Source organism: Cyclopterus lumpus, chromosome 14, assembly GCF_009769545.1.
Source record: "Cyclopterus lumpus isolate fCycLum1 chromosome 14, fCycLum1.pri, whole genome shotgun sequence".
Lineage (NCBI taxonomy): Eukaryota > Metazoa > Chordata > Actinopteri > Perciformes > Cyclopteridae > Cyclopterus > Cyclopterus lumpus.
The window spans coordinates 14,628,401-14,643,827 of NC_046979.1; the positions used below are offsets into that span (position 1 = coordinate 14,628,401).

General features: G+C 41.6%; 2 protein-coding genes across 2 annotated transcripts; both read left to right on the forward strand.

Annotated features, from left to right (window-relative positions):
- Nucleotides 1-714: 714 nt before the first annotated feature.
- dpagt1 (dolichyl-phosphate (UDP-N-acetylglucosamine) N-acetylglucosaminephosphotransferase 1 (GlcNAc-1-P transferase)) lies at nucleotides 715-4,907 on the forward strand. Its single transcript, XM_034550922.1, has 9 exons — nucleotides 715-1,164; nucleotides 1,307-1,427; nucleotides 1,531-1,744; nucleotides 2,070-2,216; nucleotides 2,468-2,552; nucleotides 2,665-2,853; nucleotides 2,937-3,024; nucleotides 3,678-3,833; nucleotides 3,918-4,907. The coding sequence occupies exons 1-9, from the start codon at nucleotides 998-1,000 to the stop codon at nucleotides 3,981-3,983; spliced, it is 1,233 nt and encodes a 410-aa protein (XP_034406813.1). The 5' UTR covers nucleotides 715-997; the 3' UTR covers nucleotides 3,984-4,907.
- A 546-nt stretch (nucleotides 4,908-5,453) lies between these two features.
- On the forward strand, nucleotides 5,454-9,418 carry hinfp (histone H4 transcription factor). Its single transcript, XM_034551062.1, has 9 exons — nucleotides 5,454-5,966; nucleotides 6,187-6,413; nucleotides 6,765-6,876; nucleotides 6,955-7,107; nucleotides 7,209-7,286; nucleotides 7,924-8,044; nucleotides 8,138-8,276; nucleotides 8,366-8,490; nucleotides 8,598-9,418. The coding sequence occupies exons 1-9, from the start codon at nucleotides 5,807-5,809 to the stop codon at nucleotides 8,908-8,910; spliced, it is 1,428 nt and encodes a 475-aa protein (XP_034406953.1). The 5' UTR covers nucleotides 5,454-5,806; the 3' UTR covers nucleotides 8,911-9,418.
- Nucleotides 9,419-15,427: the final 6,009 nt, after the last annotated feature.

Sequence of the window (15,427 nt, forward strand, 5' to 3'; positions counted from 1 at the left end):
ATGTGAAAGGCAGAGCCTTCAGAATAAAAGCTGAAAACATTCAACTTCATTTTCAAATGGTTCTCTTTTTGTTGTTGCACCCACACCTACACTATACAATATGAACTGGCTTCTGCATTATCACACAATGTATCATCACGAACAATTAATCACATGGTGCATAATCCAAAACATTGTTTACAAAATAAAATTTACAGACTTAAAACTGGGGCCAGGTGGTTATAGAATTGGGACCCCAAAAAAGTAATCCCCGCATCCCCATCTATCTGCACAAGTGGAACATCATTTTTTGAAATATGTGTACTTTACTCATGTAGGTGAGCATTAAATGTTTGTGCTACTTTATACTTCTCCTTGTTTTACGAGACTAGTATCTCTAGTTACTTTGCAGATTAAGGTTTTACATAGTTCTACAACCAGCTTCAATAATGTTATGTTCTTTATACATTAATACATCATCAATAAGTATAAATCCAATAATATATTATATAATCTATTATAACTCTGGGTCATAGGCCTTTTGTTGCATAGTCCATAGCCTTTTTGAATGCAAGGCTTGTTTTGTAATGGAATAGTTTAAAATACAGTGGCATTCTGTTTAGAAAAAAAGTATGTATGTATTTATTTAAAAAAATGACTTTCATGCAAGAACTGTGACGTTTTAAATGAAATCTTATTTTGAAGGGATCGACCGGAAGTCCCACCTCCCCGTATCACTCGGGATATGGTTAAACAGACGTGGAGTTCAGACAACCAGGCACAGCAGATATTAGCAGCAATAACACGTAATGCAAGATGGTATGGATTACCATTGCAACTCGTGGACGTATTTCTCTTTGACACCGGAAGCACGGAGGTGTAGTATGTTTTAGATGAACGATATGACATGTTGTTACCTCAGTGAACACAGCCACAGCTCGGTCATCGATCGCCTGAAGAGGCGACGTTAGATTAGCTTAGAAACGTGATTTGATCGCTTAGAAACAGACCCACCGAAATGCCTGAAAACATGTCACCAGTACCCGTCCTGCCGTTGGTGATCAACTGTTTCCTGTCGGTACTCGGCTGCATGGCCACATTGAAACTCATTCCTGCTTTCAAAGACCATTTTATCTCAGCCAGATTATACGGAATCGACCTAAACAAAACATCCAAAAAGGAAGTGTGAGTAACTTTATTATCTATCACGTGATTTGTTACCACTAGTAATATTTTAGGTGAAATGTGTCTCGTTTGATAGTCCAATGTGCCCCATCCCTGCTCTCATTCTCGCCTTGTTTCTCTTCCTGGTCAACCCTTTTCGCAGCCCAGAGTCCCAAGGAGTCATCAGTGGGACGGTCTTCCTCATCATCCTCTTCTGCTTCATCCCGGTGCCTTTCCTTAGCTGCTTCGTAGGAGATCAGTGCAAGGGCTTCCCACACGATGAGGTGGGTCAATAGGTGCACCGTGAACCTGTTTGTTTCTATCAGAGCTGAAACTCAACTCTTTTCTCTGTGTTGTTGTCTTCTTTTTTTGGGGGGGGGGCTTCAGCTTGTACAGCTGATTGGTGCACTTCTGTCCATCTGTTGCATGATCTTCCTGGGCTTCGCTGATGACGTACTGAACCTGCGGTGGAGACACAAACTCCTGCTTCCCACCATGGCGTCCCTGCCGCTGCTCATGGTGTATTTTACCAACTTCGGCAATACGGTCATCGTGGTGCCCAAGCCCTTCAGAGCCCTGCTCGGGCTGAATTTGGATTTGGGTGAGTTGTGCGGTTGCCTGCTGCATGGTCTGGTTAGCAGCAGGCTAAGCAACCCCCAAATGTTCCCAGGCCAGATAGGACATATAATGCCTCCAGCAGGATCTTTGTCCTGGGTACTAATTTAACTGTATGGACCTTCCTTTGAAAACATAAAGTGGTTGTCTTTACCTATTAGATGTTCTGCCCATTATTCTGATAAGCAATGCATAACATTTTAGGGAAACGCATTATGTTTGTTTTCTGGATACCGTGTTTTGTTTCGTTTGATGTAGGAAATGACACAGCTGCAGTCACTCTGAATTCTATCATTGATGATCTCCTGCAGGTATTCTCTACTACGTCTACATGGGAATGCTTGCTGTTTTCTGCACAAATGCCATCAACATCCTAGCAGGCATCAATGGCATCGAGTCCGGTCAAGCCCTGTTCATCTCCGGCTCCATCATCGTCTTCAACCTGGTGGAGCTCAGTGGTGTGTGGCTGTTTCCTCTCTCATCACCAGCATTACAGATCACACCCTCGACTCTGCAAAGTCATGGGTGTATTGGACATTCCTGAAACAAGTGAAGATAGTGTGGAATTATCGTATCACACTGGTGGAAGTTATCACCCGTTTCAGACTGAATGTGATGCTGCATGATTTATAAATGTGGATATTTCACGGTGTACAACTTTCCTGTTGCATGACGTGCAAAAAGGCTGAACATGTTTCATCTTTATCAGGAGATTACCGTGATGACCATATTTTCTCCCTCTACTTCATGATCCCATTCTTCTTCACCACATTAGCACTTTTTTACCACAACTGGTAAGTTCAACCTATTAACTGAGGCCGTTTTATGAAAACATTTTGAAAACGCAGTTTGAAAACATATATGATGTATTCAATTTGTGTCGCCTTGCAACCTATTTTGTCACAGGTATCCTTCATCTGTGTTTGTGGGAGATACTTTCTGCTACTTTGCTGGGATGACCTTCGCTGTCGTCGGCATTCTGGGGCACTTCAGCAAAACAATGCTGCTCTTCTTCATTCCTCAAGTGGTTAACTTTGTCTACTCGTTGCCTCAACTTTTTCACGTCATCCCCTGTCCCAGACACCGGCTCCCCAGGTATACAACCTTTTAAATAATTTTGACATCTTTTCATTTATCAATGTCGTCCATTCACCCTCTTCACTTTCTCCCAATGAAAGGCTGAATCCAGACACAGGCAAACTGGGGATGAGCTACTCTAAGTTCAAAAGAAAGAACCTCTCAAAATTAGGAAACCTCATTCTGCAGGTAAAGCTCTTGCACCTGTTTATTCTCTCATTTTAATGATATAAACATTACATTTTCCCAGAGCCCAATATATTGTGCTCATATTGCTGGTTTTGTCCAACTAACAGTAAAAGATGCAAATAGTTTGTATTAAAAATGATATAAACCAGAGAAAAGCAAAACATCTTGACAATTGAAAAACTCAAAGTAGAGAATGCTTTCCAGGTGTACTTGCTATTTGATCTAATCATTTAATAGACTATTTGTTTCTGAGTTATTTGTCATTGTGCAGCATCAGAAGGCAGTGGCATTATTTGGATGCACAGCTTGCACATCATACCCACAGTCCAGTATACACTACAAGGGCCCGTGTGAGGGGTTGCATGTACCCTCAGTGAATGAAAGCTAGTGGGTAGCAGCGTGCCTGATGGTGCAGATGCAGTAACAACCTCAAACAATAACACTAGCGGACCAGTTAGCATTTGATCTGATTAAACTTTAATATCATTTGTCAGATAACCAGACAGAACTGCCATTTGTTTTTTACTTCATTACATAACTTTACGTACTGCTGAAACAAGTGACTGTGTAGGCAGCGATTCTTGTGGAGTGGCAGGTGTACTGCTGTGTGTATTGGGTTATAACAATACTGTACAAATAATGATCCTCAACAGGTGGCCGAGTTATTAAAGCTGCTGCAGGTGCGAAGAGGCCAGGAGGGAGACGATGATTTTATTGAGTGCAACAACATGACCTTAATAAATCTGGTCCTGAAATTAATCGGCCCCACCCATGAGAGAAACCTCACAGTCATCATGCTCATCATACAGGTATAACAAATACCCTGGAATAGTGCTCGTCATTGGGAAGTATGTGAATGTTTCACCCGATGCTCATTGCTGTGTCTCTCCCAGGTGATCGGCAGTGTTGTGGCTTTTGGGATCCGTTATCATCTGGTGCGTCTCTTCTACGACGTCTAGACAGCACTCTCGGAAAGAGGAGATATGATGTTGTTTTATGGAACTATTTTACAGGCTCGTGGTCCATCTGCCTTTCGATAGACTCCATTACCTCACTGTTACTTTTCTGTGTCACTCTACTTTGAGTATAAATCCAGTGCAAGGTTCAAATCTATATTTGACTTTGTCCAACATTTTTGTTTGAACATACACTGCTAGGGGTCTGACAAACACAGGGTGTTTTTCTCCTGAATATCAGTAATTGCAAACAGGAAAAAGTAACTAGGTCTTAATGATCGTATGTGTCCGAACTGAAAGTATATTTTTGTACTTGTTTTTTAAAAGGAAAGTACAAGGGATGACTTTCAGTTTTCAGGTCAGCCAACATCAATGGTTGAGGCCACTAAATTGTTTCGATTGGATAACAGCTTAATGGATGTAGAAGTGCTCTCAGAAAATATCAAATGTTCACGCTGCGGTCCATTACTTGAATCTGCTGTTAATGCAAACATGGCTTTGGGAAAATGTGCCCATTCCCACTTAATTTACCATAACATGAGTAATATTAATTATTATGTTAATATATAATTATTATAATTGTATTGTTTTGTTACCTCTGAACACACAATGGTCATTGTGATGAAAAGCAGTGAAGAGATGAGGCTAGAATCAGTCTTAAGACCAAGAATTAGGAGGAGACTGAGTTGTTGACAAAGTTACTTAGGGCTATGGAGGGTGAAGGGTGTCCTGATGAGAACAAATGTGTATACCTTTCTTGGTATTATAGCTGTATTTTTATGACTGATATGCATTTCCCCCCCCCGAGTGTTCAGCAAACGTTAATGTGAAGTAAACTGGCACTGGAGTATTCTGTTCAGGAGAAAACTGTTTACTGTGGAGATGAAAGCCTATAATTGAGAAATTAAAGATGAGAAAATGAAAATATAAGATGTTGCCATCATTATTATTGCAGTTTTAGGAATTACTCTGTTTCTTAATGAGAAGGAGCAAGATGAAAATGTACACATACTTAAAAGTCAAAGTCCTGCATTCAGCTAAATATTTCAAGGATCAAAAATGAAAAGTTTGTATCACCTGATTTTAGGTCGACACAGATGTATTCTTACCAGTGTGTATATTGGCCTTACAAATAAGAAATTGCACTGCAGAATTACCAAAGCTTAATAGTCAACATCTTGTTCACAAATCTTTACAATGGTTGCTATTAACAATGGTTGTTTATGTTATGCTTTGTGTAAATAAAAAGATAGATGCTAGTCAATCAGTACCTCAACAATATCATCAAGCTCTACTCCTTTTTAGGGTGTTAGGTGTTTAACCCCTTTGTTTTGTATGTAAAACATTTTAATTGTATATATAACTGCCAAATAAATGTACCATATTTGCATTAAATGAAAATGAAAGTACTTCTTCACTCAAGTAGGCGACTGCGTAAAGCGGTACGTGTTACAGCCGGAACTATAGAAGTACACTTGTTTCTGGGGAGACATCTGCACAGCACACAGTCCGTGTTTCTTGCGGTTGGCCAAAACAACTCATGTTTACATCATGTCCGTGCTTTTGTACAGCATATTATTGTGTTGAAGCTCCTATTGAAGTAAGAATATAACGCGCTATTTGCTTGTTGTTGGTCAAAGTGTCACAGGAGGGCGTTTCTGAAGCTGTAACGAGAGAACTGGTCACTGTCAGAAGTCAGTGACAATTACCAACCAGCACCCGGTGTTAGCTAATTAGCACGGGGTTATGGTCGAGCCTGGCCGACGTTCATAGCTTCAGTCTGGGGGCGAAACGAACTGCATTTAGGCCGTTTACGATTTAAAGAAATGCCTCCGAACAAACGGATCCATAAGAAAACACTGAAATTGGTTTGCGAATGGAGTTCGTGCCAGGACTCGTTCAGTCGGATGGATAATTTCTGCAACCATGCGGAGGGTCACTTTAAGGCTCTAAACATGGCGGAGGAGGACGTAGAAGAAACAGAAGGTGAGGAGTTGTTCATAGTGTAGTTAAAAGTAGCTGCCTGTGGTTTAGCTAATGTTGAATTAGAACTGTATGAAGTAATGTGGAAACTACTTAACGGCCACTTCAGGCGAATAGTTATTGCTTCATTTTACAACGTGCTATAGTTTATTAGATGATACATATTGGTGCAATGCGTAGGTTGATGCCTACTAATGCAAACTCTTTGTTTTTTTGTGCCAAGGGGAGAGAAACTGTCTTTGGAGAGACTGTGGTTTCTGCTCTGTGGAGGGACCTGAAGAGTTGCGCAGACACCTGTTCTTTCACTGTTACCATAATAAGCTGAAGCAGTTGGGTCAGCAGGTGCTGAATGCCCAGCCTGAAATTGGTACCTGTTCCATCTGCTACCAGAACTGCAACCTCATCCCTGATATCCCAGACAATTTCATCTGCCTTTGGGAGGACTGTGAGGTAAGCTTAACATAGGCCAGATTACTTATTTACTTCTACCTGTAGGCTTCAGTTTAGTACGCAAGGTACAGTAATCTGTAGGGTTCCACAATGTATGGAAAGCAAAAAGTCTACATCTGTGAGACATTTCATACACAACAAATGGCAGCATTACTTACCTTATTGCATTCACTTGATACAACAAATACATGTTGTGTAAATGATATCAGAAGCTAAGCAGTGACTGGACTTCAATGTGAGATCATTTGGGAGGATTTCTGCCTTGTCAAGTGAGTGAAGTAGAGTTTAAACGTGTTGTTCTCGGACTCAAAATATTTCTGGATATGTGTTTCTTCTTTCTATGTGTTAAAGCAACCACCGTATGAAAATCCAGAGTATTTCTATCGCCATGTAGAGATGCATAGCCTGTGCGTTGACGTACCAGCGGGAGACTATGAATTCCCAATACGCTGTGGATGGAAAGGTACGTAATTTAACATGATTTATCTCCAAGATTATAGATCAGAAATTACTCACTGAAGATTACACGTCATGACTACAGATTGTGAAGCCACCGCTAAAGGACGTCCTAAACTTCGGGAGCACCTGCGCAGCCACACCCAAGAGAAGGTGGTGGCATGTCCAGGCTGTGGAGGGATGTACGCTAACAACACCAAGTTCTTTGACCACATAATAAGACAGAGCGCCATGGAAGGTAATGTTCATGTCAGGGAACTTAATAACAAGGTTCACAACACGTTACAATTTTAGCATCTAAGAAGTTTTGCTTTGTGTGCTTGTGTGTGTGTGTTGTAGGTCAGAGGTTCCAGTGTTCCCACTGCTCCAAACGTTTTGCAACAGAGAGGCTACTGAGAGACCACATGAGAACCCACGGTCAGTCCCTCCTTCATCAGCGTGAACAGGTGTTATTCCTGTGTGCTGGGGAGGACTTAAAAGACCACACTGCTCTTTTTGCATTTTTAAGCCAAATAACTTAAAATCATACACAGTTTTTACTCTCATAACCATTTTCCACACCATTCTTTACTTTTGTACATGTACTTGTATGGAATAGTTGCTGCAACTGGTTTCAGTTCATGCCTGTTCTAAGTGAAACAAGAGAACTGATGGATAGGTATAATCACTGTGACATACGAGCAAGTCCATATACCAGTGAACTTTTTGTCAAATAGTCCTTCACAAATTTGCGTGTTTTCTTTTTTTTCACTGTCAGTGCAATAAATCCTTCCCCACTTCCCACAAAAACACACATTGCCAATTGAGTTTCTGCACAGATAAACAACTCTCTGGACCCCTGCATTCTATAAGCAACTCACATTGCAAAGAAATCAGTCAAATAAAAAAATACATTATTTCATCGTGATTTCCTGGCCTGACACACGCATAGCTAAAAATAGGCCTTTATAAACTCTACTTGTGAATGAGGGATTCCTGTACAGATCAAACCGCTCTGCAGTATTATTAGCTGACAAAATCTCATCCCTGGTTTGTCTTTTTCTCGTTGGTACAGTGAGCCACTACAAATGCCCGCTGTGTGACATGACTTGTCCATCGCCCTCTTCACTTCGCAACCATATTAAGTTCCGCCACAGTAACGAGAAGCCGTACAGCTGTGAATACTGCGAATACAGGTCTCTACCCTCTGAAGTTGCAGCAAGATTAAGCTGTTAAACACACACTTTCATTATTGTCTTCTTCATACTCCTACACGTTTGTATTTGCAGCTGTAAGAATCTGATAGACTTGCGCAAACACCTGGATACCCACAGCAGCGAGCCGGCCTTTCACTGTGACGTCCCCGGCTGTGGCTTCACCTCTCGTACCCTTGGCACCATGAACATTCACCACAAAAGAGAACACAAGGTGAAATTATTAAAATATTGTTAATTTACCCTCGGAGGGGGAGTTTTATTGTCCTTTATAGTTCTCCAATGTTATCTTTTATGAATCAGGGTACTTTTGTAGCTCGCTACAAATGCCATGTGTGCGATCAGTGCTTCACCCGGGGCAACAACCTAACTGTCCACCTGCACAAAAAGCACCAATTCAAATGGCCCTCTGGACACCCCAGGTTCAGGTAAGTCTTGCATTGATAACAAATAAATCAACCCAGTAATGCTGAATTGTGTCTGGAAAGATGTCTGGGTCGTTGCATCACTGATGGCCTCTTCATCGCTCTGTCAGGTACAAGGAGCACGAGGACGGCTTCTTGCGGCTGCAGCTGATTCGCTATGAGAGTGTGGAACTGACAGAGCAGCTGATGAGGGAAAGGCAAAGTAGTCAAGCGGAGGATGATGATGATGATGATGACGACAGTGGCGAGACTGAGGAAGAATGCTCGGGGGCAACTTCCTCAGAGTTGCAGGTAGAACTGAGAGGGGTGCTGCTGGAGGAGCAGAGGACTGAGGAGCCCACAGCCAGCGTGGAGGAGGGCAGTCAGGAAGAGGGCATGTTGTACGTTCTCACTGGAGTTTTGTCACAAGCGGGGGAGGACTAGGATACTGCTCAGCGGCAGGATTGACTGCTAGTCCTGCATACACGTCCCATACATGACTGGGCATTCTGTTATCAGCTGTGCAGTTTCACAGATCATGGCACATGATGAGCCTTCAATGGGGACCTGAGACACTTAATAATAAATTAAAACGTCTGAATGAAGGGATGCATACTCCATGATGACCCATTTTGAATATTAGCCTATGTTAGGTAAACCTGTTTTTTTATGTGTTTTCTGTTTACTGATGTTGAGCCTGTGCATAGTCTGTTTTCTGGTATTTATTATGATTTTCAAGTTATTCATTGTATCTTAACACATTTAAACAGTGTGATACTAATGGTGCACTGCCTAGTGCGTTGCCATTCTCTTTTACATGGGAATGCTGTCCCAGATATTCAGAAATAGTTCATCCTCTCCTTTTTGAAGAGGGCATACTTCATGAGCTCTGTAATTTGTTTATGCTTCATCTACAACTTAAATAAAGTTAACAACATGTTTGCAAAATTCACATTTGAAATTATAATTGTATTTTTTTTAAGTGTTTTAGTTATTTGTTGTTTGTCTTTAATGGTGCACACAGTTGTATTTAATCATTTTTAAAAGTGAAATGCATAATTGCATTAATAGTATTACTATCTGTACTGGCGCCCCCTGCTGAATCTAAATGCTCTACTGCAGCGCAGTCTGCTAGACTGTTCATTGTATTGATCTGAAATGTAGAAAAGCAGCTATAAGGTGACTGAAATTGTGTTGCTCTAGTGTTATTTACTCAAACTATATCTAGAAAGACTATTTCAAGGTATATTTCTACTCTAATCCTTTTGATAAAATCAAATATTGAGCCTGAAAATGGGCACATACTGTTCATGTTTTTATTCTACTCCTCAAAGGTACGTACTTACAATATCAGTGATCGGATATTCAAAAGTCAAAATGACCTTTTTCCATAACCGACCTGACAATGTGATGGTCTCATCAGAAAAGCTGTGGTGATCAGGTGACCTAAGTCATGACTTGTGTCTTTGTCGCAGCATGACGTGCAGTACGGAGCGGCATTAGCAGCGTGGAGAAGATTAGGCGGCACACAGAGCTTAGTTGAAGTGTTACTTACTGGCTTCTGCTTCTGCTCTCTGCAGTCAGTGAACTCAGCTCCACTGGGACAGCTTCTACGGGCTTCATGTCTGTTGACTGCAAGAATGATGATGTACAGAAATATAACTTGAAAAATGGACGCCGTGAGGTTAAATCTACTGCTGGTGCTGCTGTTCGGTTCCTTCCAAATAGCCAGTTTTCAGTTTCCTGGATGGATTGGTGAGGTGGAAGGTAGTGGTAAGACCTCCTGTAATGGCAGTATGATGTTGTGTTTCAATCATGCTTTTGCAAGCTCATGGGTTCCTCTATAACAACAATGACATGTTTCTTAATCTTGGCCTTGAGGCCTATCAATATTTCCAAATTGAGTTTTGCACATTAAAACGTTGAATACATCATATGAATGTTTGTGATTTGTCCAGTTGTGATGCGTGCAAACGCTAATAAAACACTGTTGGACTGTAGGTGAGGCAGAATGGATTCCACAACCAGATTTCATAGACGACATCTACTGGTCCGGGTCAGCGCCCCTTTGTTTCGGCGGCTGTAAGGCGCGACACGAGGAGCTGAGGAGAGATCGCTGTGGGGACTCGAGCTGCTGCTGGCTCGGCCACAAGTCCCTGTGCCGAGGTAAGACCACCACGACAATGTCTGACATTAGATTAGAAGTCGCTTCGTCGGATCAACCTGGAGCTTGGTGTCATGCTTTGCCAATGCATTTCCTTTGCATTGTATGGCAGTGAACTGTGGGAGGCCCGACGTGGACTATAATGGAGTGGTTTTTGGTAACGACTGGTGGGTGGGCTCTGTGGTGAGGTACACCTGTCGGCCTGGGTTCATGCTCCTGGGAAACCCGACCAGATACTGCCAACCTAATGGCCTCTGGACTCCGAAACCTACCTGCCTCAGTGAGTAAACACTGACCACAAAGATCACCCTTATGATCCTCTAGCTCGTCATATGACCTCCCTCTACATGTCTTTATAGGAATGTGTCAGCGGGGACGCATTGAAATCAGTGAGGGGGAACTAAATGGGACGTGCAACTCCACCTGTGCAGATAAGAGCTACTTCGGCAGCCCAAAACAAGGCTGCTCTCGGATAGACAACTGTATGAAGAAGGAGACTGGCTGGAAGCGCTTCTTTGCACAGTGTGTCCCTTGCATTTGTGACTGTGCTTTGTCATGTGGTGAGTAGCTTCCTCATCACACTGGATAGCTTAAATTATGAACTGATGCGATGTTGACTCGAATGAAAATACACCTCATTTATTTATTATTGGTTTAAACCTGCATAGCTGTCTCTTCGAGAAATTTCAACGCAAAGAACACTTTTGCCTTTTTATTTTTTTAGAATGTACAGGCTAAATATGGAGAAAACACTATGTTGCCTTTACAGTAAGACATCAGATGACAAATAAATACACAGACAGCTTGCCCACCGCAGAGCCACGCTATGTTTATGCTGCTTCATCCAATTGTGTGGATCAATCAGTGGACCAAAATCTGGATGTTTTAAGACATTGATTTAATCTGTTTGGCACACTGACGCCTACAATTTCTCTTTGGTTTCTAAAGATAGGATTTTACACGATGACAGTGTCTGAGGTTCAAATCCCTTAGAGTCAGTGGTGGATTATTACAGTGGAGAAAGGGTCAGAAAAGAAAAATGAATTTTAATACAGTCTTAAAGGATGGGTCAGACTCGGCTCAAATAATTATTTTAAATACATAAAATAAAAAGTTTTACCTGAAGTGTCAAGTTATGGTCTGTGTTTGATAGGAAGCTCACTTGGGTTCACATTTGGTAGCTCAGACAGCACTTTCTGTTTGAATTGACTTGATAAATGTTATGTCACAAATTATATCCACCAGGAATAACTTGCATGCTTTATATTTTTTACATATGTTTGTAAACATGTTTGTTTTTCTAGATAAAGGAAGGAATAAAGACCAGAGGAAAGGGAAGTGAAACCACGGAGATTACTCGTCGCTCCTCCTCTCAGTCCATCTGTCTTGGAAGGAGATGAAACCTTAATCTTGTTACAAAGGGGGGAGCTTTGGTTGGGGAGCTCAGGAGTTTGTTAACACGAAGAGCGTTGAATTTTTTCAGGTAGTAGACCAGGTTCACTTTTTAATATGTAAATCATTGAATGTAAAAAAACACACATATCTTTTTCTTTTGCAAAATCAAATCGTTATTACCTTGATGGATTACATACATGTGAAATGATGCATATAAAAGGAAGGAGATTATGCTCCTCTTTCTGAAGTCAAAGAATCCACACCACCTTTAAAAATAGTGTGTTTTCAGTTTTGCAGACTTTATTCACTGGATTATTGTGCTGGATAATTTTTTTTAATCTAGAACCTTCTTGGTTGAAAACAACACACTTCAGAGCTTAAATCTGCAGTCGAGTTCCTCAAACAGACTTTAAGTGTTTCTTCTTATATTGTCTCTGGGGTCTACATTTTACTTTCTGTGCGTTTGATAAATAAAATTGCTTCTGACTGCCACTAGATGTTGCTGTTTCGTTATCTCACATATTAGGTCACAACATGTACCTCCCTTTGCATTTATAGGAACAAATATTGGAATCTCTTCCACATGTGATCTTGAAGAGTTCCTTCTGAACAGTTGGTTCATCACTGTTGGCGCCAGGTGCTGAACCTAAGGATGATGTGCTCATTGGTTTTCGGTTTGTAGCAGCCAATTCCTGTGAAAAGGACAGAGTTTGGATCAGCAGCATTAATATTAGGGTTCATAAACACAGATGCTGAGCGGGCCAATGCTCAGTTGACGCTGTGTTCTTGCATTGATATCAATTTTACAATAAGGGGGAACTAGTAATGCATCTTATTTAATCCAAAAAATCCTTAAAAATAACGCATACTTGTGTCGTCATGAACAGCAAAAATCATATAAAATATATTCAATCTAATTCAAACTTTATATCGCACGAGTGTCCATAGCATTAATAAAAGGAAAGATTAAAGATATTGAAGGAGTTCTAGTGTCACACCAGAGGACATCCTGAGGCAAGTGAGTGAAAAGAAAGCCAATTCTCCGGTCTCATTACAGCTCATTAAGTCAGATATGTTGTACTGCATCTCTGGGGAGGATGCTTACCAACATCCAGCCTGCTGTACTCTCCAGAGCTTTCTGACAGGATCTCCCAGTAAGTCTGCTCGTGCTGGTTCCCAGCTACTCCATTCACACTCTCCAGTAACAGGCCAAAGTCTGGGTCCTCCTTCACAGTGAACCTGGCCATGCACACACACACACACACACACACACATAGAGTCAGGACATCTGTCCACAGCACAACTAGGTCATCACAAGCTTGCAAAGGAGAAACAGCCGAGCCACCTTTAAGAATAAAGGATGTTATGCAGAGATATTAAAGGGGGTGCCATGGGTGGTCTTACTTGAAGTCCCGCTGTGTTTCCTGCAGTCTCCTCAGAGCGCTCAGCAGCACACCTCCCTCTACCACCAAGCTGAAATGGGACTCAGGAGTCATGTTAGACAGATCGTTCTCCACAGACAGTCTGATAGGAAGAGTCGCCGGACCTGCACACCATGGTATATTCAGTTATAGTGACTCTTTGCATGATACACACACACACACACACACACAACACCCATCTTATATATTTACCTGGCTCTGTGAGAGCTCTTCTGGTTAGCAGCAGAAGAAACCCCACAGAGAGGAGAGCAGTTGTCCTCAGTGCCATCCTGTACGATCGTGTCCTTCAGGTGTCGACTATAGCACCGCAGCTCAGTACTTATAGTGCCAGCCTATAACCCTCATTTACGAGCGCACTCCAGTAGAAAACCTTTACTCCTGCAGTCACCATGTCACTGTGTAAAGATGTCTTTGTTGAGTTTCAATATTTACAGCCACAGACTGAAACTAAAACTAACATGACTGTTTGCTGTGTCAGTCAGTCACTGTTAATGTGTGCTTTATGAACAGAGAACTTATCTCTAAAGTGACTTAACGATCATTTAGTTGATTAATGATCCTCATTGTGGCTATGTTTCCTCACAGGGCATGAATAAGATTGGTTGATCTTAGATAATGTATGCATGCAAACTCAAGCCTATTCTTCAGAGAGTGTAAGAAAAGTCATATCTCCTTCCTCGAGGCAAATATTACATTATGCAATCAGGATTTGGCCTTTTAGGTGTTGTTAGGTTGTAGTGGATTTTATATATATTTGCACATGTAGATAAAAGAAGTTTATGTTTTAAATTAATACATAAAGAAAGATATGATAATTAATTTGGGATATTATGAGGAATATTCTGGAGGAATGTATTATGAAACATAAGAGAGGATCACTGTTTTATTATTCTGTTTTAATGACAAATGTAATGATTAACTGTATGATGCATGAGAATGAATGAATGTTTTATTGTTTAGACAATGGTCAGGATAATAGGGTTTTATTGTGAAGGGGAACTTCCTGTCCTTGACCGGAAGAGTGAGCTTTGACCTATCCTGTTTACTAATTGGTGTAGCGAACAGAATGGCGGCATCCTTTGAACTGACCAATAGAACTAACCTTTAGGTGTGAATTCATTTGCATGACCATACTAATAGCCGAGCATTTGTTCTGGGGACATGGTTCTACTGGTCTGGAGACTCGAGACAGCCCTGGTCTGTGGCTCCCTGGGAGCTGCACTCCGTCTGTGGAGAGTTCCTCCTTTCTGGCCCCACGATCGTGAACGCTACATGAGTATTATCTTTGCCATTAAATATTGTTAAACTTTAACTCGAATCCTGAATTTCCTGCGGCCACGGGACCCGGAGCTTTGAACACGAATCTTACAGTGTATAATAATGGATTGAAGTAGCACCTCACGTGTATATTGCAGTCTCAGTCAGCCAAGCTTCAATGCAAACCACATACCTGAGCCTAAAATCAAAGCATCCATCTTTATGTTGGTCACTGACTCGTCTCTGTCACACCAAGGTTGAGCTGCAGAACAACATAACAAGAACGAAATGTGTTGCAGCACAGTACGAACCTGTGATGATTGATAATGATGGGCTAGGCTTTGCAATGAGTGTGATGGTTTACATGTGTTACGGTGTCTCTGTCTGAATAGATTGTGCATGGGGGATAAGGCATTTATAACGGAGGCTGTATATCACACAGAGAGAAGGGTTGCTGTGCTGACATTGCTCATGTTGCTCATTTACGGTGAAGCCCGTTTTGAATTGGTCTGATTAAGAGGCAGGTACAATTGGCTAAACATGTTTTTGGTTTCCTCTCAGGGGGGATGTAAGCCTTGTAGGGCCCGCTTGAACGCGAGTAACCCCGGCTGTTTTACCAAAAATAACCCGGGCACTGCAGCATCAGCACCAGGCAGCTGCGCAGGTGCGGCCTTTAAAGAGACAGCGGGGCCTTAAAATCTCA